Consider the following 25,334-nt stretch of genomic DNA (forward strand, 5'->3'; position numbering starts at 1 on the left):
ATGCGGGAGTCTGTCTGACTGTCTCTCCCCGTTTCTAGCATCAGAAAAATACAAAAAAAAAAAAAAAAAAAAGAATAAATCTTTATAAAACAACTTACTATAGTTAAATCTATCTTTTTATTTATACTTGGGTTGCTCCGCTACCGCCCACCATGAAAGCTGGAACGCCCCCTAGTGGGCGGTAGGGACCAGGTTGACTACCACTGGTCTAGACAAATGCCCACTAAGGCAATCCCTATGGAATGGGGTCTCAGAGGAGATGTTGAGAGAGTGGTATTGTGGCCCTGGCCGTGTGGCACAGTGGATAAAGCACTGTGGAGCACCAAGATCGTGGGTTAGATCCTCTGTCAGGGCATGTATGAGAAGCAATCAATGAGAACACAGCTAAATGAAACTAAGTGGAGCAAGTTAATGATTCTCTTTCTCTTTCCCCCCTCCCCAAATCAATAAAAAAAAATTTTTTTAAACGGAAAGTGGTATTGCAGGATGTACTTTTCACTTTCTTTTATTGGCTTAGATTTGTTTTATATTGAATATGTTTAAATTATCTGTTTGTATTTTAATTACATTTTACCATTCCTATCTCCAGAGATAGCGATTGAGTGAAAAAGGGTCCAGTATTCTGATCTTCCCAAGACCCCAATAGACTATTACTCAAATCTGGGCACTGTGGTTGAAATAATTATTTCCAATACAATAAGGCAATTGATATTTCTGCTTTTTAAGAAAAGCTCCAGCTCTATTATAGGACCCTTTGTTAGATTTCCTTTCATTTTGTAGTAGCTTAATTCCACTACACATACATATTTTCTAAACATATTAGATTTGAATTAGCTATAAGAATTATAGTTGACTTGTAAGTCATTTTACAGCCACATTTGAATAAAGGGCTTAAATAATCATTGTGAAGCGTGTATTTGTGTAGTAAGCTTCATAAACCATTTTAAAATTAGGGCAAACAAAATAATTACAAGCATCAGAGTTTCTTAAATTCTAAATTTTTAACACTCCAAGTTGGATAACATTTTATTGGATATCAAAACAACATATATTCTCAAAATATAATGTTGAAAGTTATTACAAATATCAATATAACATATACCTAATTTCACTAAAAATTTTATGTTTTTGGCTTTGTTTTTATCATTAACTTATGCAAAGGTCTATAATACCCTAAAATTCAGACATTAAAGCATCTATTTCTTTAAACTTGTTAGTTATATTTTCAATACATTCCCCAGCTTTTAATTTTATCCCATCAATTACAAGATAGTCCTCTTCAGAGGGGTTTTCAAATGGACTGCTTGCAGAAGCTTCGGGGTTCCATTCAGATAACTGTGAAAATAACCATACAATTAATCAGAACTACATCAAATTTACTTGAAGATTAGGCTTAATTATTTGAACAAAACATAAAAGCAGTCAGTAACTCCTCAAACTATGGTTAGCAGCTACACAAAGTTTTCTGTTATGGTGGTGTTCAAATAAGTACCCCATGTATAGTATAATGTATAGTAAATGAGTTAGTATTAAAATATTTAGGTCCTATGCTTTGGAAAACTGTGATCATTTTAATTGAGTTTTCTCTATTTTTTAAAATTACTACTACAGGTAATACAACCTAAAACTGTGTGGTCATCTCCTCATAAGTATCTGCATTACTTACAGTGACAGTATCTCTAGCTTTGACAGGACACTGGTAACAACAATGCAAACATACATACAGTCCTAGGACATTTATAACTTCAAAGTTCATTAGCGTTAACTTCCCATGAAATTCAAGAAAAAAAATGTAGATTATATAAGTATTTTCATATATAAAAAATGTACTGCAATACAAATAATTATGAAGTAGACTGCTTTATTTGTAAACAGATTACCTAATTTGCGAATTATTCAGATGGATTTTTTTTTAAATCTGAAATTAATACCTTCCCATTGCTTACCAAGTCAGGGCATGTCAATCAGTGTTAATATTAGTTAAAGAACATAATTCGAAAGGTAACTCTACCAAGGCAAAGTATTTTAATGATGAATAGGAATGATTTATTTATTTATTTATTTATTTTTTAGAGAGAGAGAGAGAGAGGGAGGGAGGGAGGGACAGACAGGCAGGAAGGGAGAGAGATGAGAAGCATCAATTCTTCCTTGTGGAGCCTTAATTGTTCATTGATCGCTTTCTCATACATGCCTTGATGGGTGGGGGTCCAGCAGAGTGAGTGACGCCTTGCTCAAGCCAGGAATCTTGGACTGAAGCCAGCGACCTTGGGCTTCAAGCCAGTGACCTTTGGGCTCAAGCCAGGAACCACAGAGTAATGTCTATGACCCCACATCAAGCCAGTCACCCCGCGCTCAAACCAGATGAGCCCACTCAATCCAGCCAGCGCCCCTGTGCTCAAACTGGATGAGCCCATGCTCAATCCACTGCACCACAGCCTGGTCAGGCTAGAAATGAATTTTGATTATTCAAGTGCATGCATTTGTTTTTCATGTTGCTACTCTCATCCATTAGTATCAATGCTTGAGAGAAATCAACTTGAACACTTCTATATAAAGTAAAGGATGAAAACATCATCAAATTTACAGCTTTGAAAATAGCTCAGCGGATGACGTCAGAGTAATGGCGGAGTAGGAAGCGATACCGATAAATCTCCCCCAAAACTCAACAAGATCTTCAACCAGAAACAGAAAAACCTATACTTGGAGCTTCCAGATTCTTCGCAATACACCCAAAGGTATGATTGAGTGAAAAATTGGCTAAATATATAACCAAACCCCGAAGGAAATAGGGAGTAAGAAATGCTCCGCCTTCCTCACTAACCTAAACAGGGCGGCTTTCTCTGGTAACTGTGAATATAGAAACTGAGGCGGGCAAAGGGGGTGAATAGATCCAGGCCCCCGCAGCAAAAACGGCCGAACTAGGCTGTGGCTCAGAGATCCAAGCCGAGGAAAATCTGATCCTGTGGCAACCCGGGCAATACAAGCTAACACTCGCGCCAAACCCAAACAAAGAAAGACAAGCGGAGCGGCCATTTTACCCGGTCTCCTGGTCGGTGCGCAGTTAGTGGAAGAGAGATTTCTTCCTAAGCCGCGGAAGTGGGTGCCCGTGTTGCCCCACGGAGAGGCAGGGTCAGAGGCCTTTCTGTGGGCTGAGGGCAGAGTCTCTGGGCAGCCCCAGCGCCCTGGGAAAGCCACACACGGGAGGGAGTGAGAACTAATCCCAACGGTGGAGATTTTCCGTGCTGGAGGCTGTTTCACTCAGAGGGAACCACGGCCGGCCTCATATCCTGGTTTGCGCGCGCAGATAAGGAGTGAGCGATTCCTCCGAGTGCCTCGGCAGTGCGCGCCCGTGTTATCGCACAGAGGGGCAGAGTCAGGGGCCTTTGTGTGGGCCAAAGCGGAATCTCGGGCCGCCCCAGCGCCTTGCAAAAGCCGCACACGGGGACGGAGCGAGACTCAATTCCAACGCTGCAACTTTTCCCTGCGGTTGGGGGTTTCACTCAGAGCGTGAGACTGCTGGCCGGATATCCTGGTTGCAGACAGTGAGTGAGAGTTTCCTCCAAGCGCCCCGGAAGTGGGCGCCCGCTTGTGTTACCGGATAGAGTGGCAGAGCCAGAGGTCTTCGAGTGGGCGGAAAGCCCGCCTGATTATGCTAGCAGCTCTGACTGACTGAGCCTTACCCAGAGCCCTGTGCTGAGTGGAAATAGAGTGGGGAGTTGCCAGCAATTTGAGCCTCTTACTATCCAGGCAGAGGCAGCAGCAACCCCATACCTGGACTATCAGGCTACTAATTGAGGAAGGAAAGACTAGGAGAAAGGCTCCAGGAACACAGACTCTCTCACTGTCGGAGCCTATAAATGCTAATGAGCCTCGACTCCCAACGAGAATAAAGCACAATACATGACATTACCATAGAGACTTCTCAACTGCAAACCTCTACCTGAGCGTGCCAAAGGGGCAGAACCCGGGGTACAGAGTCACCGACCAGGAAGAGGGAGAGAAAAGAAAAAGCAAGAAGATAACCTCTCAAAATCAAGAATAATCTGCAGACTTTATAACCTATCCCATTTTATTATATTTGTTCGTTTGTTTCTCTTATCTTCATTCTTGAGACTTTTTTTTCCTCCTCCAATTTGGCCGATTAACTCTCTACCGGTCTTACTCTCTCCTCTCCTTGAACTACACTACCCATAAGTGTTACATCTCCCATTATCATTTCTCTTCTCTTCCTTTCTCTCTATGAGGGTTGCACTCCAAAACCCTTAACTCTCTCTCTCTCTCTCTCCTTTCTTTTTTCTTCTTTTAGTGGTTCCCTCTTTTTTTCTCTCTCTCTCTTTCTTTTCTCCCTCTATATTAGTTTCTTCCTTTGTCCTTTACATCTCCTCTCATTCAAACCTCAATAACAAACAAATTATCTTATCTGGGACTCAAACCTATGTTTGTGGCATATTGGGGGGTTTTTACTTCACCTTTTTAACTCACTAGCAGTGCTCCCATCCCTGGCTCTCCATATTATCTAGTTCTTGTTCCACTAAATACAATAGTAAGTTTTTAATTTGTCCCCCCATTTTTCCATTTTCCTCTTATTCCTCTCATCATAACTCTTAGAAAACCAACACCTAAAAGCAAATCATTTTATTCTTGACCCAAATTTTTTCCTTATTTGCTTTTTGTGGGTCCATACGCTCTTTTTTTTTTCTTTTTTCTTTTATTTTTTTTTCCTTTTTTTTTTTTTTTTTTTTTTCTTTCTCTCTTTTTTGCCCCTTTATTACTTTTCCCCAATTCAGGCCCTCCATCACAGGCATTGTTTGTTATAACTCACAGTCCACCACAAGATTTTCTCAAGAAAGAGGGGAGAGGAGAGGAGAGGAAAAAAAGAGGGGGGGAATAATTTCCTTTTTTAAAAATTTTTATTTTATTTTATTTTTCTTTATTTCATTATTAATTTTTTTAAAAAAAAACAACTCTTTTCGATTTGTTATTTTTTTATTTTTTTTAACTTTTTATTCTTTATTAAATCTCATTAATACTATCAACAAAACCACCCTCAGATGCCATTAAGGAAGAGAAAATCGAATATCATGGATACAAAAGAAAGAGAGGTAACACAGCTAGATGAGGAAAAATCTATGGAGAAAAAATTTAATATATTGGAAACCTTGGAGCTAAATGACAGAGAATTCAAGATAGAAATCCTAAAAATCCTCCGAGATATACAAGAAAACACAGAAAGGCAATATAGGGAAATCAGAAAACAACTCCATGAACACAAAGAATATATGTCCAAGGAAATTGAAACTATAAAAACAAATCAAACAGAGATGAAAAACTCAATTCACGAGCTGAAAAACGAAGTAACAAGCTTAGCTAATAGAACAGGTCAGATAGAAGAGAGGATTAGTGAAATAGAAGACAAGCAACTTGAGGCACAACAGAGAGAAAAAGAAAGAGACTCAAAAATTAAAAAAAATGAGATAGCCCTACAAGAATTATCTGACTCCATCAAAAAGAATAACATAAGAATAATAGGTATATCAGAGGGAGAAGAGAGAGAAAATGGAATGGAGAACATACTTAAACAAATAATTGATGAGAACTTCCCAAGCCTGTGGAAAGAACTAAAGCCTCAAGTTCAAGAAGCAAACAGAACTCCAAGTTTTCTTAACCCCAACAAACCTACTCCAAGGCATATCATAATGAAATTGACACAAACCAACAGCAAAGAAAAAATTCTCAAGGCAGCCAGGGAAAAGAAGAACACAACATATAAAGGAAGGCCCATTAGATTATCATCAGATTTCTCAGCAGAAACTCTACAAGCTAGAAGAGAGTGGACCCCAATATTTAAAGTCCTGAAAGAGAGGAACTTTCAGCCACGAATACTATACCCATCAAAGCTATCCTTCAAATACGAAGGAGAAATAAAAACATTCACAGATACAGAAAAGATGAGGGAATTTATCATCAGAAAACCCCCACTCCAGGATTTACTAAAGGGGGTTCTCCAATCAGATACAAAGAACAAAAAAAAACAGAGCCACAAGTAAAAGCTCCAAGAAGAACACAATAAAACCAAATTTAAACTGTGACAACAACAAAAAGAAAGAGGGGGAGAAGACGGAGATTAACAGTAGCAAAGGACGATGGAGTGTAAAAGTACTCACAAAATAGTTCGCTACAATGAACAGGGTAGGGACCCTTTTCATTACTCAAAGGTAACCACCATTGAAAAAACCACCACAGAAGCACATGAGATAAAAAAGATAGCAACAGAGGAAAGATGTATGGAATACAACCAAATAAAAACAAAAGATAGAAAAACGAAAGAGAAGGATCAAACAAGACACAAAACTAACAGAAAGCAAGATATAAAATGGCAATAGGGAACTCACAAGTATCAATAATTACACTAAATGTAAATGGATTAAACTCACCAATAAAAAGGCACAGAGTAGCAGAATGGATTAAAAAAGAAAATCCAACTGTATGCTGCCTACAGGAAACTCATCTAAGTAACAAGGATAAAAACAAATTCAAAGTGAAAGGCTGGAAAACAATACTCCAAGCAAATAACATCCAAAAAAAAGCAGGTGTAGCAATACTCATATCGGATAATGCTGACTACAAGACAGGAAAAGTACTCAGAGACAAAAATGGCCATTTCATAATGGCTAAGGGGACACTGAATCAAGAAGACATAACAATTCTTAATATATATGCACCAAACCAAGGAGCACCAAAATATATAAGACAGCTACTTATTGATCTTAAAACAAAAACTGACAAAAATACAATCATACTTGGAGACCTCAATACACCGCTGACGGCTCTAGATCGGTCATCCAAACAGAGAATCAACAAAGACATAGTGGCCTTAAACAAAACACTAGAGCACCTGGATATGATAGACATCTACAGGACATTTCATCCCAAAGTGACTGAGTATACATTTTTCTCCAGTGTACATGGATCATTCTCAAGAATTGACCATATGTTGGGCCACAAAAACAATATCAGCAAATTCAGAAAAATTGAAGTTGTACCAAGCATATTTTCTGATCATAAAGCCTTGAAACTAGAATTCAACTGCAAAAAAGAGGAAAAAAATCCCACAAAAATGTGGAAACTAAACAACATACTTTTAAAAAATGAATGGGTCAAAGAAGAAATAAGTGCAGAGATCAAAAGATATATACAGACTAATGAAAATGACAATACGACATATCAGAATCTATGGGATGCAGCAAAAGCAGTGATAAGAGGGAAGTTCATATCGCTTCAGGCATATATGAACAAACAAGAGAGAGCCCAAGTGAACCACTTAACTTCCCACCTTAAGGAACTAGAAAAAGAAGAACAAAGACAACCCAAAACCAGCCAAAGAAAGGAGATAATAAAAATCAGAGCAGAAATAAATGAATTAGAGAACAGAAAAACTATAGAAAAAATTAATAGAACAAGGAGCTGGTTCTTTGAAAAGATCAACAAAATTGACAAACCCTTGGCAAGACTTACCAAGGAAAAAAGAGAAAGAACTCATATAAACAAAATCCAAAATGAAAGAGGAGAAATCACCACGGACACCATAGATATACAAAGAATTATTGTAGAATACTATGAAAAACTTTATGCCACTAAATTCAACAACCTAGAAGAAATGGATAAATTCCTAGAAAAATACAACCTTCCTAGACTGAGTCAAGAAGAAGCAGAAAGCCTAAACAGACCTATCAGTAGAGAAGAAATAGAAAAAACCATTAAAAACCTCCCCAAAAATAAAAGTCCAGGCCCTGACGGCTATACCAGCGAATTTTATCAAACATTCAAAGAAGACTTGGTTCCTATTCTACTCAAAGTCTTCCAAAAAATTGAAGAAGAAGCAATACTTCCAAACACATTTTATGAGGCCAACATAACCCTCATACCAAAACCAGGCAAGGATGGCACAAAAAAAGAAAACTACAGACCAATATCTCTAATGAATACAGATGCTAAAATACTAAACAAAATACTAGCAAATCGAATACAACAACATATTAAAAAAATAATACATCATGATCAAGTGGGATTCATCCCAGAATCTCAAGGATGGTTCAACATACGTAAAACGGTTAATGTAATACACCATATCAACAAAACAAAGAACAAAAACCACATGATCTTATCAATAGACGCAGAAAAGGCTTTCGATAAAATACAACACAATTTTATGTTTAAGACTCTCAACAAAATGGGTATAGAAGGAAAATATCTCAACATGATAAAGGCCATATATGATAAACCATCAGCTAACATCATATTAAATGGCACTAAACTGAAGGCTTTCCCCCTTAAATCAGGAACAAGACAGGGTTGTCCACTCTCTCCACTCTTATTTAAGGTGGTACTAGAGGTTCTAGCCAGAGCAATCAGACAAGACAAAGAAATAAAAGGCATCCATATCGGAAAAGAAGAAGTAAAGGTATCACTTTTTGCAGATGATATGATCCTATACATCGAAAACCCCAAAGAATCCACAAAAAGACTACTAGAAACAATAAGCCAATACAGTAAGGTCGCAGGATACAAAATTAACATACAGAAGTCAATAGCCTTTCTATATGCCAACAATGAAACAACTGAGAACGAACTCAAAAGAATAATCCCCTTCACGATTGCAACAAAAAAAATAAAATACTTAGGAATAAACATAACAAAGAATGTAAAGGACTTATATAATGAAAACTATAAACCATTGTTAAGGGAAATCGAAAAAGATATAATGAGATGGAAGAATATACCTTGTTCTTGGCTAGGAAGAATAAATATAATCAAGATGGCTATATTACCCAAAGCAATATACAAATTTAATGCAATTCCCATCAAAATTCCAATGACATTTTTTAAAGAAATAGAGCAAAAAATCATCAGATTTATATGGAACTATAAAAAACCCCGAATAGCCAAAGCAATCCTAAAGAAAAAGAATGAAGCTGGGGGCATAACAATACCTGACTTCAAACTCTATTATAGGGCCACGACAATCAAAACAGCATGGTATTGGCAGAAAAATAGACACTCAGACCAATGGAACAGAATAGAAAGTCCAGAAATAAAACCACATATATATAGTCAAATAATTTTTGATAAAGGGGCCAACAACACACAATGGAGAAAAGAAAGCCTCTTCAATAAATGGTGCTGGGAAAACTGGAAAGCCACATGCAAAAGAATGAAACTGGACTACAGTCTCTCCCCCTGTACAAAAATTAACTCAAAATGGATCAAAGATCTAAACATAAGACCTGAAACAATTAAGTACATAGAAGAAGACATAGGTACTCAACTCATGGACCTGGGTTTTAAAGAGCATTTTATGAATTTGACTCCAATGGCAAGAGAAGTGAAGGCAAAAATTAATGAATGGGACTACATCAGACTAAGAAGTTTTTGCTCAGCAAGGGAAACTGATAACAAAATAAACAGAAAGCCAACTAAATGGGAAATGATCTTTTCAAACAACAGCTCAGATAAGGGCCTAATATCCAAAATATACAAAGAACTCATAAAACTCAACAACAAACAAACAAACAATCCAATAAAAAAATGGGAAGAGGATATGAATAGACACTTCTCCCAGGAAGAAATACAAATGGCCAACAGATATATGAAAAGATGCTCATCTTCTTTAGCTATTAGAGAAATGCAAATCAAAACGGCAATGAGATACCACCTCACACCTGTTCGATTAGCTGTTATTAGCAAGTCAGGTAATAGCAAATGTTGGAGAGGCTGTGGAGAAAAAGGAACCCTCATACACTGTTGGTGGGAATGTAAAGTAGTACAACCATTATGGAAGAAAGTATGGTGGTTCCTCAAAAAACTGAAAATAGAACTACCTTATGACCCAGCAATCCCTCTACTGGGTATATATCCCCAAAACTCAGAAACATTGATACGTAAAGACACATGCAGCCCCATGTTTATTGCAGCATTGTTCACAGTGGCCAGGACATGGAAACAACCAAAAAGCCCATCAATAGATGACTGGATAAAGAAGATGTGGCACATATACACTATGGAATACTACTCAGCCATAAGAAATGATGACATCGGAACATTTACAGCAAAATGGTGGGATCTTGATAACATGATACGAAGCGAAATAAGTAAATCAGAAAAAAACAGGAACTGTATTATTCCATACGTAGGTGGGACATAATAGTGAAACTAAGAGACATTGATAAGAGTGTGGTGGTTACGGGGGGGAGGGGGGAATGGGAGAGGGATAGGGGGTGGGAGGGGCACAAAGAAAACAAGATAGAAGGTGACAGAGGACAATCTGACTTTGGGTGGTGGGTATGCAACATAATTGAACGACAAGATAACCTGGACTTGTTATATTTGAATATATGTATCCTGATTTATTGATGTCACCCCATTAAAAAAATAAAATTATAAAAAAAAAAAAAAAAAAAATAAGAAAATAGCTCAAACAATATCTGCACAAAGTATGAACATGCTAAGAACTTGAAATGATCAACTGGTTCTTTTTGGTGTGTCTGTTTAGAAGAGGCCTTCCCATTTTAAGTGAAGTTATCTTTGGAAGCTATAATCATTATTCCTACTAACAAGAAAGAAAAGAAATGAAAAAAAAAGAGAGACAGAAAGAGAGGAAGGAAGGAAGGAAGGAAGGAAGGAAGGAAGGAAGGAAGGAAGGAAGGAAGGAAGGAAGGAAGGAAGGAAGGAAGGGAGAGAGAGAGAGAGAGAGAAAGAAAGAAAGAAAGAAAGAAAGAAAGAAAGAAAGAAAGAAAGAAAGAAAGAAAGAAAGAAGAAAATAAAAGAAAGGAAGGAAAAAAGAAAGGAGGGAGTGAAGAAGGAAGGAAGGAAGGAAGGAGGGAGGGAGGGAGGGAGGGAGGGAGGGAGGGAGGGAGGGAGGGAGGGAGGGAGGGAGGGAGGGAAAGAGAAATCCCTGAGGTGATCACTTCTTTATTTTATGCTGGAAATCACTCCAGCTTTGATGATTGCTTCATTACTATTTCCTAATTTAAAAGTGAACAGGCCCCAAATATCCTGAACCTGGTGTGAATGCCAGACTTAAAGCTCAGTGTGGAGCACAGCTCATACACGGGTCAGCAGGAGGCACTCACCTGCCTACCAGCAAGTTAAAATGAACCGTTTGCTTGTGGTGGCGCAGTGGATAAAGCGTCAACCTGGAAACGCTGAGGTTGCTGGTTCAAAACCCTGGGCTTGCCTGGTCAAGGCACATATGGGAGTTGATGCTTCTTGCTCCTCCCCCTTCTCTCTCTCTCTCTCTCTCTCTCTCTCTTTCTCTTTCTCTCTCTCTCCTCTCTATAATGAATAAATAAAATCTTTTAAAAAATTTAAAAAAAATTTTTTAAATGAACCATTTGCAATGGTTAATTTCTATAATTCCTAAATGCCTTTTGAAAGCACATATTACCAGAGTCTAAACAAAAAAACAAGCCCTTGTCTGGTGATGTGTTAAAACTACATATTTCACCTAAAGAAATAAGAATCAGAGGTAATTTTCTGTTTTATCAAGTTACTAGTTATAATGGCAAAATAGAAGCCCATTCGGTGACTGTCTGAGCTCCAGGGCATCTCTATAAAAGTCAGCCTGGCTGTGTTGTTGAAAAGACGAACTGCAAGGACTGAAAAGCCACTGCACAAAACTAGATGGCGCTCAAACAAAGCACCGAGCCACTAGAACAATGGGATTTGTATATTAGTTACATATCTTACTCTACAAAACGTGAGATATAAAATACAAGTTCTGCTTTTGTTTTTTTTAAAGGAACCCTAAATGGAAAAATGGCATTTCCAACCCAGGCCAGTTCAGGGACAAGTTGGCACTGCTGGTGCTGATTAAGAGAACTATCATGTTTTTCAACTCAGTAAGAGTTTTCAATACTAATTTTACTTTCTTTTTAACACACTGATCTCTTTCACTGTAAATTCTGTACATTTTCTTGATTTCTAACTTTAAAAACGAGGTATTTAAGAATCTTCTTTATTTTTGTTGAAGTTCTGAAGAAAAGCATGCAATTGGGCAGCCTGCCCAAGTGTGTAAACAACCTTGTCCATTTACAAATACATTTTTTTTTCAGTATTTTTTCTGAAGTGAGAAGTGGAGAGACAGACAGACTCCCGCATGCGCCCGACTGGGATCCACCCGGCACGCCCACCAGGGGGCGATGCTCTGCCCATCTAGGCCGTTGCTCCCATTGCAACCTGAATCATTGTAGTGCCTGAGGGGGAGGCCATGGAGCCATCCACCCGGGCAAACTTTGCTCCAATGGAGCCTTGGCTGCAGGAGGGGAAGAGAGAGACAGAGAGGAAGGAGAGGAGGAGGGGTGGAGAAGCAGATGGGCGCTTCTCCTGTGTGCCCTGACTGGGAATGGAAACCAGAACTTCCACACGCCAGGCCGACGCTCCACCACTGAGCCAACCAGCTAGGGCTACACCTTTTACTTTTCATTTTGTGTGTGTGTGGGGGGGAGGGCAATGGGTAGTTGCTCAAAGTGAGAATGTGGGAAAAGAGATGAAGTAAGGAAATCTTCAAACAGTTCTCATCTGTAATAATAAATAACCATAGGTGTCCCTTACTATGCAAAGCATTTTTGCTGGTTTGCCTGATTTAAGCCTCAAAACAATCTCCTGAGGCAAATGGTAAGTAAGCACTTTGACAAATTGGACAAGTCCTCAGTGGCAGGACCAGAACTGAGACACAGGCATTGTAGCCCAGAGTCAGTGCTCCAAACCACTGTGCTCTACTGATCCTAGACCCACTACATACCTAAATGAATGACAGAATGAATGAAACCACAAGGATACAGGACTCCTCAGGGAACAGCTGGGCTGCCCTGGGACTTGCTGTTTTCACACCTACCATATTGCTGCTCTGTATCAATGACCTGGGCATGTACCTTCATTTTATTGGCAAAAATATAGAGCTGATATACTGAGCTTTTGTCAACCAATTTAGATTTATGTTGTCATATACAAGTACTGAATAAAGTTATGCACACATGGCCTTTTCCACACAACATGAATGGCTAAAAGGAAAACAAGTACAAATCTAGCTACGAGTGGTGGATTACAACAAGAGATTCTACCTTCCATGCTTTTTAATAATGGACTTTGTCCCTACAGAAGTTATCCCTGCGCATGAAATAGACCAGGGCAGATTTGAGAGCTGCGCTGATCCCGGCCCCTCCTGGGGACTGCAGAGACTGGCAGGAGGGAAGAGCCTCTTTAATGGGACTCCCTGCACAACAGCGAGCCCCTTCCACCTCTCTTCACTGCAACCTCAGAGATCTAAAACAAAAAGAGCTTTTCTGCTGAAACAGATATTTAGTCAAACGCTGATACATGTATTCTGATTTATCAACAGGCAACTGGTCTATTACTCAGCTTATGATAATACAGGACTCAAATTTGAGAAGTGAAAAAAAGTTTTCCATATACTTAAAATGTATGTCCAAGAACAACTGCTGCCATTCACGGAATTGGAAGTGGTTCCGTGTGACTATTGATATTATCAATATTACCTTTCCTCCTGTGTACATTTCCTCTCCATGCTCCTCGTCAGATGCATCGGTCTTCGCTGTGGGTTCTAGAGCTTCCTGTAGCATTTGCTCCAGTTCTTTTAGTAAAACTTCTGTCTCAGACACAACTAAAGAAACATCATGAATATAGTAAAAAAAAAAAAAATGCAACATCTTAATTCATAATCTCAACTACCCCCAAAAAGGAAATCTTCCAAATGTTACAAGATAAAAAATAAATATTTTGTATGAATTTTACATATGTCCTCTACTTGATGCAAAATTATTATGGATTTCCAGATGAATGCTTTAGAATTATTCCTTGAAGAACGCAGGTCATGTTTTTCTATGTGTAGGCCATAAAGTAACCCTAAACAACAAAAACTCACTAGAATTTGTTTTTTAAATCAGGAGCAAAGGGCACCAAACTGAATTATCTTATTTACTGACCAGGGATCAGCAAACTTTTCCTATGACTGGCCCCAGAGTGTATTTCAGGCTTTGTGGGCCAGATGGTTTCTGTCACAACTACTCAATTCTGCTCTTGTAGTCAAACCACAGACAAGTGCATAAACAAATGAGAGGGGCTGTGTTCCAATAAAACTTTATTTATAAAACAGGCAGTGAATAATGGGACTTTGGGCCACAGTTTGCCAATCTCTGCAATAAACTATTAAAACTACTGTTTAGAAAGGGAAGCTATGTGATTAAGTGGCTAGGCTAGACACAGGCTAGTCTATTCCTAATCCAAATATCAACACATCTTAATTGCCTAATCTGATATTTTAAAAATACACACACACATTTAAAAGTTGTATGTGTGTATGCTACTGTGACAGAAATATATGTCCAAAAAATCTGGTAATTCACTGAACTTACTTAGAAAAAAATAATACCCCCACCAAAGAAATAAACATATATTATAACTCTATAGACTCAACTACTGGTTAACAATATGCAACTGAATTTCTAATTTAAATGAAACAAATATTTTCATTTGCTAGAGTCTTGTTGAAGTAAAGATCAAAGAAAGGCTGCCATGTGTGGCCTGCTGTCCTGTGCAAGAGACAGATGGAGCATCTGAGAAGTTCTTCCAAAGGCAACATGATTCAAAGAGAAAGGCCATGAATACACATCACATCAACTTTCACTCTGGTTATAGAAATCTGACATACCACCTCCTATTATCCACCGTTCATTGGCAGGTCACCAAAAATCACACTAAGTAGAACAGTTGAAACTTCATGAAACATGAAAATAGACCAAGCAGGATACACAATTTATAGCTAAAATATTATCATCAAACACAGAAGCAAGGTGTTCTCAGCAATAGCATTAACTTTTAATGTAACTGTTAAATATATTTAAATTTTTTCTGATTAATAATGTTTACAAAAAGTGAGTTATATATCTATATGAGATACATATCTATACACACACAAGCATGTTGTAAGGTAAAAAACAGAAATTATTAATGTGAAAAGTTTTATACATTGTTGCCTTTCCTCCAGTTCAAAATAATCCATACTCTGTTATCATCTTAGTTGATAATTTTCTCTTACCTATTACTCATAAGAAAGAAATTTTTAAATTCTGCGAAAACATTGGTAATGGTGTTAAATATAGTCATAGGAGGTTATTGAATAGACATTTTTCTTTTCCTCATTGTCCCTATAGTACTAGAAAAATAATTTTTAGTTTACACTTTTCACTTTACAATTTGTCTACAAAAATAATTTTTCTGTCAATATTTATTGCTTTTTGCAAGTACTTTTATATTCAATCAACAAATATTTATTCTGTGTCTACTAAGGGCCAGGGACTCAAGAGATCAGGCCTAGACCAATGAGGCTTCCTGGCCCTCATGCCTTTCTAGACAATCTTAGGTTTTCTCTATGGAAAACTTTCAGAACAGTTTGAAAGCAGCTTTCTGAAAAACCATTCCACACTCTAGGACCAGTTCCTATGTTCAAAAACAAACCGAGCATGGGCCTGCCCTGTGGTGGCGCAGTGGATAAAGCGTCAACCTGGAAGTGCTGAGGTTGCCGGTTCGAAATCCTGGGCTTGCCTGGTCAAGGCACATATGGGAGTTGATGCTTCCAGCTCCTCCCCCCTTCTCTCTCTCTGTCTCTCTCTCCTCTCTAAAAATGAATTTAAAAAAATTAAAACAAAACAAAACAAAAACAAAAACCAAGCACGAACTGCAACGGACATGTTAGTTGTACCCCATAGATCTGTGTTCTATGGAAATTGCTAAAGTCTAAGAACACAGAGTATGAAGTATTACATTCTAGAACATTTGTATTCAAGATTGGGCGGGCATAAGAATCATCTGGAGAGTTTATCTAAAAAGATGAATGAAACCCCATGTCCAGAATTTTCTAGCGGAATGTACATTTTTGTTGAAACAATTCTGTTCAGGAAATTAACCTCCGTGTGTGACAGACTTCTCACTTAGTAACTTCTTGTGGTTATCCTCACACTGATTCCCCAGCCCACTCACAGATGCTGTGTTTTCCTACTCTACATTCTGAGTCTATGGATATTGATATTGACATTTAATGCACTGTTGAGAATATGGATTTTGGGCTGTGCTGTAAAGGGAAAATGGTACACAAACATCTTTATATTTCTACAGCTATGCTAAACTATAAACAATTTATGATAATGAATGCCATCGTTTGAATGGCATTTTAGGCTCTCTGTTTTCAAGTGAAAAGTACGTACACTGCCTTTTGATCAAAGGGTAGATAAAGTAATGGATGACTTCATAAATCAACCAGGGTTCATAACACCAACTTGACAGATGCCAAATCCTGCTTTCCAGAGCAACGGGAGCTTTGCTTTTCTAAATAGGTATTCCTATATTGTGAACTGACAGAATTCAAAAATAATTCTCAGGAAATGTAGCAGTTACTGTAACCTACAAACTATGTTATCAAAACGGGTCAATGACATCTTCCAAAGGTAGAGACAGAATGAATGCCTTTGCTGATTGCATGACCAATCATCTCCATCAATACTGATTATCCTGCAGTTTCCCCGACCTCTTTGAATTCGTTGTTCAGAGTATAGCGACAGCATTACAGCTGCTCCAGCACTCAGAGAAAATGGAAAATAAATGTATCTCATACTGAAATCCATATCTGGCTTTTAAAACTGAAGTTCTGTAAAATAAGTCAATGCTGTTTTTTCCTTCCTGATAAACAGTTTGTCGGGACTACGCTACATTTGGTAGATTTAAGTATAGGTAAAAGAACCAAGAGCAGGACAGGCCTTCACATACCCGAGTTTTCCTTGGATAGGGCATCTTCTGAACAAACACTCTCAAGAGAGCATTTTGAAATAGCTTTCCTAGAAAAAGAATGTGATATGTTTAGTTTCAAATGATCAATCCTGTATATTTAAATAACCATTCATGTATATGCATTGGTAATTATAATTTATGAATATATATATGTGTATATATATCTCGATATATATTATATATATGTATACATATATATGAATATATATATATATATATATATCAAAGTATTTTTCCTTGATTGTTCAACACTAAGGCAGCATGCTACAAGGAAAACCCGAAAGGGAACAGTATAGATTGGAGCTCTCAGTGAAAAGCGCTGATGACCTACCAAGCAGCTTACATAGGCTTTTTCATGTAATCTTCCCCCCAGAAACCTACGAGTTAATTGTCACTCCCATTTTCTAAAAAAAACCGAGGCTTTGAGAAATCGAGAAACTGGACAGCAGCGGTACATGGCTGAGCATGACAGAACTAAATTCCCTCTGACTGCAAAACCCATGCTTTTCCACTACACTATGTTGCTGATTTAGAGTCAGAAAACATTTCTCCAAATGCATTTTCTCTAACCATAAAATCTTGAGAAAGCCACTTAGCTTCTGTAAGCCACAGTTCTTTATCTTTTAAATGGAGATAATTATGATAACACCCTTACCTATTTTAACGGGGTTACTGGGAAGTATAAGTAAGAGAAAACAGTTGAAGTCCTTTTTAAAAATTTAATTATTAATCTTCTCAAAAAAGACAAGGAGGAAGGACTATCATATTAAGAGTTAGTCTTTGAGTAGGACTCTAATACAGTACTGATTATCATTTATTAAAAATAAATAAACTGAGTGACTGGTTCTGTGATAGACACTAAACCTTGTCACCAGTGGCTTATCGGTTCATTATAAAGGCCTGGTTCTGGTTTGAATGACCAATTTTATACTAAAAAGCCGCTTCTCATCTGCTTACTTACATGGTATTAATCTTTGCCAGTTCTAGTTCAACATATGTGTATATATATCAGACTTTTTCCATACTTCTAAAACTACTTACTTATCATTTTATTTACTCTTTTAGAAAATTTTCAACACAATGTTTTCCTAGAGAAACAGAATCAAGAGTCTGGGGGAAATGTCACACAATAAGTAAATCCAATCTATATTCTAATTTTATTATAATGCTTTTTAATTAAAAAAAATCATACCTCTTCCTTTTTATGGATGTGGGCTTTCCCTTTTTGGTAGTATTTTTGGAAACTGGCATCTGAAAAATAGTGTCAACAAAAGGATGAGATAGCTCATATGGGCCTGGATGAGCTCAGTATAACAGTGGATCCTACACGGGCCCAGTAATTTAACCCAGAAGAAGAACTCTGGACCACAGCCCTAAACAACACCTGTAACACTAAGTCAACTACAATTGGGCCACAGTTTGCCAATCAGCTACTTCATAGTCACTGCAATTGCACTGACCTACTCAACTTCTAGGAATGATAGATCGATTCAAAGTAATACCTATCCCTACCATCCAGGTTCCTCACTTTCACATAAACATAAAACTACTAAGTAAAACTTTCAAGTTTTAATATCTATTATGACCACTAAATAAAGGAAAAGAAATATTTGTGGGCCAGACACATGAGGAAAGAAAAACTCTATAGGCAGGAAGTGACAGGGTGAAGGCCCACAGAATATGAACCAGGATAGGGCCAGAGGACTTGGACTAGAATTGTAATGACTCAGCAAAGACACACCAAAAATATGGAGAAATGGGAACCTTCATTCATTGCTGAGAACATGAAATGGTGGAACCACTTTGAAATACAGTTTGACAGCTCCTCAAAATGTTAAATGTAGAATTACCCTATAATCCATCAATTCCATTCCTAGGTATATAAACAAGAGAAATAAAAACATATGTCCACCCAGAAATTGTATGTGAATATTCATAACCACATTATTCATAGTAAGCAAAACTGAGAAACAACCCAAATGTCCATGAGTGGATAGATAATATGTGGTGTAGCCATACAACGAAATATGATTCAGCCCTTAAACATAATGAAGACACATACCACAACGTGGATGAATCTTGAAACCAGTACCCTAAGTGAAAGGTCAGAAATGTCAGAAACAAAAGGCCACATACAGAAAAGGCATATCCATAGAGACAGAAGTAGGGTAGTGGTTGCCAGGGACTTTGGGGAGCTGAGAAATGGACAGTGACTTCTAATGAGTATGTGGTTTCCTTCTGGGGTGAGGAAAGCATGCACTAAAATTAGTGGCATTGTTCGTACAACTATAAAATATACTAACATCCACTAAATTGTACACTTTAAAAAGAGTGAATAAATTATAGCTCAATGAAAGTATAATTTTAAAAAACTTAGTGACATGGAAAAATTGAACAGGAGACAGAATATATCAATAATTATAACTATATCACTATATTAATAATTATTAACAAAAGAAACCCAATGTAGCACTATTGCTCTTAGAAGCAGATATTAAGGCAAAAAACATAATAGCAAGCGATAGAAAGGTTATTACTTAATGCTAAAAAAAAAACCCCAGAAAGTATAATAGTCCTGAACCTGTATATACCCAAACTCTTAGCCTTAAAATATACAAAGTAAAACAATAAAAATTGAAACTGATGAATCTACAATTAAAGAGGGATGTTTTTATTTACTTCTCATAAAAAAATTATAATGTAAACACAAATTAATGAATAGGAGAGTTCAATAAAACAATTAATAAGCTTAATCTAATAAACATATCAAACCTAGCACGGCGTAATTAAAGAACACATATTGTTTTCAAGCCTAAAACATTTATAAATTTGACCACCCACTGGATCATAAAGGAAGTCTCAAAAATATTAAAATAATCTCTATTTTACGATCATGTTCATGGACTAAAATGAGAAATTAAACACCCCAAAGTAGCTGAATAATTTTATAATCAGTTCATAGATACAGAAGAAGTCACATTATCTCATGAACCTTCCTATGGTGAGAGTTACAATCTACATCAACCAAAGTCCTTTTCTCACATCTTAGCTCTTTGTATACAGGACCTATCTTCTCACTGGGTAGCACACCTGTCCCCACGCCTCACCTTGCATGCTGTAGGAGCACATGAAGTGTCTGTGGACTAAATGAAGGAGTAAATGTTGGGAGAAACACAGAATAAAGACAAATATCAGCATATGGAGAAATGATGTATTTCCGATGGCTGCAGGCGACCCCTGTGTTTTGGTCGTTCGACCCCCGCCGGGGTCGCGACCCACAGGTTGAGAACCGCAGGTCTATTCGGTACTGCCATTGTTGGGGACTCAGTCATTTAACAGATTCATACAATTAAGCCTCAGCTTCCAAGACAGCTCAGTGCAACTTTCACTTCAATATGTTTGTTAGCTTTTTTATTTCTTGTCTTTTCACTTTAACTTACTGAAGTGAGAATTTTCTCAGCCCCTTTGTCTAATTCTTTTACAGTTTCACCAATCTTGATTTTACTGATCTTGAATCAAACATCTAGACTGTGGGGTAGGAACAATTTTTTTATTAAATTTATGTTTAGCAGCTAACAGAGTGACATTCACATTGTACATTCAAAAGCATTAATTATAATGAGATGAAGGCTGAATTTAATAATATTCAAAGCACTATTAAACAGCTTAAATACTTTAATGATCATTCAAGGGAAATTTGTATGAAACACTCCAAAAATTCATATTGTGATGAGGCTAAAGATTAAGTATATGTTTTTCTTCTTGTGATCTTCAATCTCAAGGGAATATTCAAATGTTTTTTCTATATATAATATATATGAAGAAGAACACTAAGTCTTAGCATCATGCTAATAAATGATACTTATAGTATTTAAAGAGCATATAGAACAGAAATACTGCTGTCTGAATCACTGACCTACATTGCCATCTTGTTATTAAAGATCAGCTTAAGTTATCTGCATATTTGAGTATGAAGTGAAAGGGCTATTACAAAAAAATAAGATTAAGGTAACAAAGTTCAAACTACTTTAAAGGTATTACAAGAAAGAAATACTGTTAAACAGCTACCATAAATAAGATAGATTTGTGTTGGAGATAATGAGTGCCTTTTCTATTTTGTTAAATATCCCACAGTAGCCAAAATGAACTAGTCAGTATTTGACAAAATGCCCTGTGCTTTCCTACTCCAAGCCTTTGATAAAGTATAATGTGGGGACAAGAGTGCCAAATTTGGAATGACAGGATCATGATTTGAATGCTAACTCTGACACGAGCCGTATGACTTTTGGTAAGTCACTCTAATATCTAGCAAGAGCCTGGTATAGACACCTAATAAGTAGTTTTTGATTAAATGACCATTCTGCATTTCACTGTCTTCTTTTGTTAAATAATGCTAAAACAAACAAACAAAAAAACCTACCTCAAGGCAATGGAGGGATAATTAAGTTAAATAACATGCCAATATAAATCCGACAGTGCTCAGCAATTAGATAATGTTCAATCATTGTTTAACCTATTATATATACTAGTCCACTGGGTCAATGTCAGGATTCTACCCTTTTTTCCTTAGAGCATATGATAGGGAGCTTGGCATTTTGATACGGCTGGATTTTGGTAGAGGATCAGTTTCTCAAGGCTGCCATAACAAATTACACAAACTTCGTAAAACATAAGAATTTTATTATCTTACAGAACTGTAGGACAAAAGTCTCTTACAAAAACGTTCATCAGTGGATTTAAGACCTACCTAATCCAGGATGATCTCATCTTGAAATCCCTACCTTAATTACATCTACAAAGATCTTTATTCCAAATAAAGTCACATTCGGAGGTTCCTAGTGGACACATCATTTGGGGGCTACAATTCAACCCATGAGCACAAATAACTGATTCTCCTATGTTGTCTAAGCCTAGTGTTATTCAGAGTTAGGACCACACTGTGACAGAATCAGCAGTCCCTGAAAGTGTGTTTGAAATGCACATTCTCATCAGCCTAGGCCTACTAAATTAGAAACACTGGGGTGGAGCACAGGAAGCTGTGTTTCAATAAGCTCTTCAGGTGACTTTTAATCAAACTAAGGTTTTCCAGGCACTGATCTAGCCCACACCCATCCACACACACATAATGCTATATAAGTTTCATTGATTTTAAAGAAACCAAAGCAAATATTAATCCTTGTTGCATGTAAAAAACAAAAGTATATATAGAGAGAGCATATACCAGGGGTCGGGAAACTTTTTGGCTGAGAGAGCCATGAACGCCACATATTTTAAAATGTAATTCCATGAAAGTCATACAACGACCCGTGTATGTTATGCATTATCCAATAAAAATTTGGTGTTGTCCCAGAGGACAGCTGTGATTGGCTCCAGCCACCCACAACCATGAACATGAGCAGTAGGAAATGAATGGATTGTAATCATGAGAATGTTTTATATTTTTAACGTTATTATTATTTTTATTAAAGATTGGTCTGTGAGCCAGATGCAGCCATCAAAAGAGCCACATCTGGCTCACGACCCCTGGCATATACCATTTACTGGAAAAAATAGAGAGAAATAATTAGGATGGCTGATTTGAAAGCAATTGCCTTTAATCGCTAAGCATAGAAAAATCCAAAAGAATTGTGTTTATATCAGATTTATATAATCAGCATCAACTGAATTGCCATTGCCATTTCCTTAAGCCACTATTCATCTAAATGAAAATCTTTTTTATTTTTAAACAAGAAGTTGTTTGTGTTAAATCTCAGGGTGTAACATTTTGATTCAGCATTTCATACTCATAGAAGACAGAAATATATTTTGAAACCTTCTTTTGAGAGTGATTGTCAGTCAATAATCACTAAAGAGCTGCCTACTTTGATAGAATTTCCAAAAGTGTATCTGTGCCTTGAATAATGTACACAAACTCCTTGTCAAAAGTTATCATACAAAAGGAAAAGCCAATATTCTCATTTCCCTTTAGAAAGTCTGCTGGGAAAATATGCTTGGCGTGAGGATGAGAACTGGTTTCCTGCAGCATTGTAAATGACGATTATTACTTAAGCTGAGGATCTGGAGAGTACAAATAATGAAGTTAAGTCTTCAAGCCTAGATAATGACTGTTTTGAATACCTCTTTGAAAAAGAGGGAAGTTTAAAATGAGCATTTTTAGCCCAATTTCCAACTTCATTTCAATAGCGAAAATACAAATCTGTATAACTGTCAATTACCATATGCCCCAGTCTAGTCAATCTTTAGTCCAGCTCAGTATTCCTATGAGAGTAGAACAATATCAGAGGTCAGTCCCCGGCAATACGACATATAAGTACCCTGCTGTCCCCTGCCCTACTTCTTCAGCCATGTGTAAGTTCCCAGTAAAGCACTGCGGATTTCCCCGCTTTTAGGGCTTACCAGAGAAAACACTGAAGTGTGTATTCAAGCAGTGAGCTGAGACATAGGAGAGTATTTTTCCTAAAAATAGAAGTTGACCACAAGTCCACCTTAAACAGAAGACATGAAAGACCCTCTATTAAATACCTCCTCATCCTGGCTGAGCATAGAGGTAACAGGACACTTTAAGAAGCTCTATAATTATGTACTTCACTTGATAATTTTTAAAGCCTTGGAATTAATTTTTTAATGGTCTTTGACTATCTATCTGTAGCAGGGAAAGAACACAGACATTTTTTTAAAAAAACAGCTCAGATTCCACTCATCCCTGTAAAGAGCTTAAAAATACTAAATGCTAATCAAAACAAGGTGTCCTCGGAAAGATGCCCAGGAAAAGCAAAACTTATGTCACAGTTGTTTACCTGATTGAATGGAGCCAGTACATTAGACTATTAGACCTCTAATTAGAGAATCTCTAAAAATCCAGGTCTGCTGATAACTATTTCTATTTGTGTATAATTTTCTTCTAAAGTCATTGGGTATTTTAGCAAGATGAATGCTGGGAGAAGATAATATTTTTTTGATTTGTTTTGTTTTTTTTCCCTGAAGTTGGAAATGGGGAGGCAGTCAGACTCCTGCATGCACCCAACCGGGATCCACCCGGCATGCCCACCAGGGGGCGATGCTCTGCCCCATCTGGGGCATTGCTCTGTTGCAACCAGGGCCATTCTAACACCTGAGGCAGAGGACATGGAGCCATCCTCAGCGCCCAGGCCAACTTTGCTCCAATGGAGCCTTGGCTGCGGGAGGGAAAGAGAGAGACAGAGAGGAAGGAGAGGGGGAGGGGTGGAGAAGTAGATGGGCACTTCTCCTGTGTGCCCTGGCTGGGAATCGAACCCGGGACTCCTGCACGCCAGGCCAATGCTCTACCACTGAGCCAACCGGCCAGGATGAAGATAACGTGTTTAAGGAAAACTTTCTACCTACATATTTCAATTAAATTTTAAAAACCTGGTAAACATAGGACATTCAATGGTTATAGTTCCTATCTTACACATTTTTCCTAGATGAAGGAATGAATGTTGAGAGCTTCATTATCTGTTTTACCACTTTTTGCTCCATCAACTTGAATAGTAAGGATAACGGGCCTGATTCTTAAACCCAAGAATCACTGTCAAATGTTCTGAGCATTTATTATCAGCATCGTGTAAAAGATGATCTCTCCTACAAAGGAACAGACAGATTCTATAAACAATAGCAAAATATATATACTCTTTTAAAAATGTTATCTGGATCCAAGTCTTTACATTAAGTTTCTGATGATTCCAGAGACTGAAATGGAGGATGGTCTTATATCCAGATTCATGGAAGGACATAGAAGACACACCTCCCTCTGTATAATCTAAGAGACTGTGTTCCCCAGCATTTAGGGGAGTACATATTGGAAGTGTGCACTAATATACATATTTCACGGTACAACAAATAATTTTTGGGAAAAGTGAAAATATAGAATACATAAGCAAAAAGAAAAATAGCACCTGAAAGTCATTATAATTTTAAAGAATTAAAAAGTAATAATTTATAAATCTTAAGTAATAATTTAATAAGTCTTCAAAGAAAGGAAATAGGTTTATCTTATCAAATATAAATGAAAAGTTGGAAGACCGGTGGGCAGAAAGCAAATGTTTATAAAGTTGAAATTACAGATGAATTTTTTTAGGTTATAAGGAAATTCGACTACTTTTCACTGACATTGTATTTTGCACTCTCCCTTTGCAAACAGGAAAACAGTCGTTATTACTATTAGGCATAGAAAGATCATTTACTACTAATGCAATAGCTCTAATCTATAAAATACAAACTCATTATTCAAATTCTGATGGTATGCCATATCAATAACCACTATCTATTGATGAGTAATATTGTTTTAGCTTTCATGTAATGGAACAAGGAAGATGGTGAATAGGCAATATTCTAATCTTTAAAAGAAACCCAGACTCATTTTGTGTGTAGCTTGGTGTTGGAAATATGACTGACTATGTGTCACTGGGTCAGAGAGAAAGGATTATGCTCGTCATAAATATAATCAGCAAAATAAAATG

General features: G+C 37.2%; 1 protein-coding gene across 4 annotated transcripts in view; it reads right to left on the reverse strand.

The window, feature by feature from the left end:
- Positions 1-539: 539 nt before the first annotated feature.
- ZCWPW2 (zinc finger CW-type and PWWP domain containing 2) overlaps positions 540-25,334 on the reverse strand; it is a 132,088-nt gene continuing 107,293 nt past the window's right edge. For all 4 annotated transcript variants that reach the window (XM_066245093.1, XM_066245092.1, XM_066245094.1 and 1 more), the window contains exons 6-9: positions 18,050-18,108; positions 16,837-16,904; positions 13,554-13,678; positions 540-1,335 (exon numbers count right to left, since the gene is read on the reverse strand). In XM_066245093.1, coding sequence (XP_066101190.1) covers positions 1,174-1,335; positions 13,554-13,678; positions 16,837-16,904; positions 18,050-18,108 — 414 coding nt within the window. In that variant the 3' untranslated portion in view covers positions 540-1,173. The remainder of the gene's footprint in view (positions 1,336-13,553; positions 13,679-16,836; positions 16,905-18,049; positions 18,109-25,334) is intronic.

This window comes from Saccopteryx bilineata, chromosome 10 (assembly GCF_036850765.1).
Source record: "Saccopteryx bilineata isolate mSacBil1 chromosome 10, mSacBil1_pri_phased_curated, whole genome shotgun sequence".
NCBI classification, from domain to species: Eukaryota; Metazoa; Chordata; class Mammalia; order Chiroptera; family Emballonuridae; genus Saccopteryx; species Saccopteryx bilineata.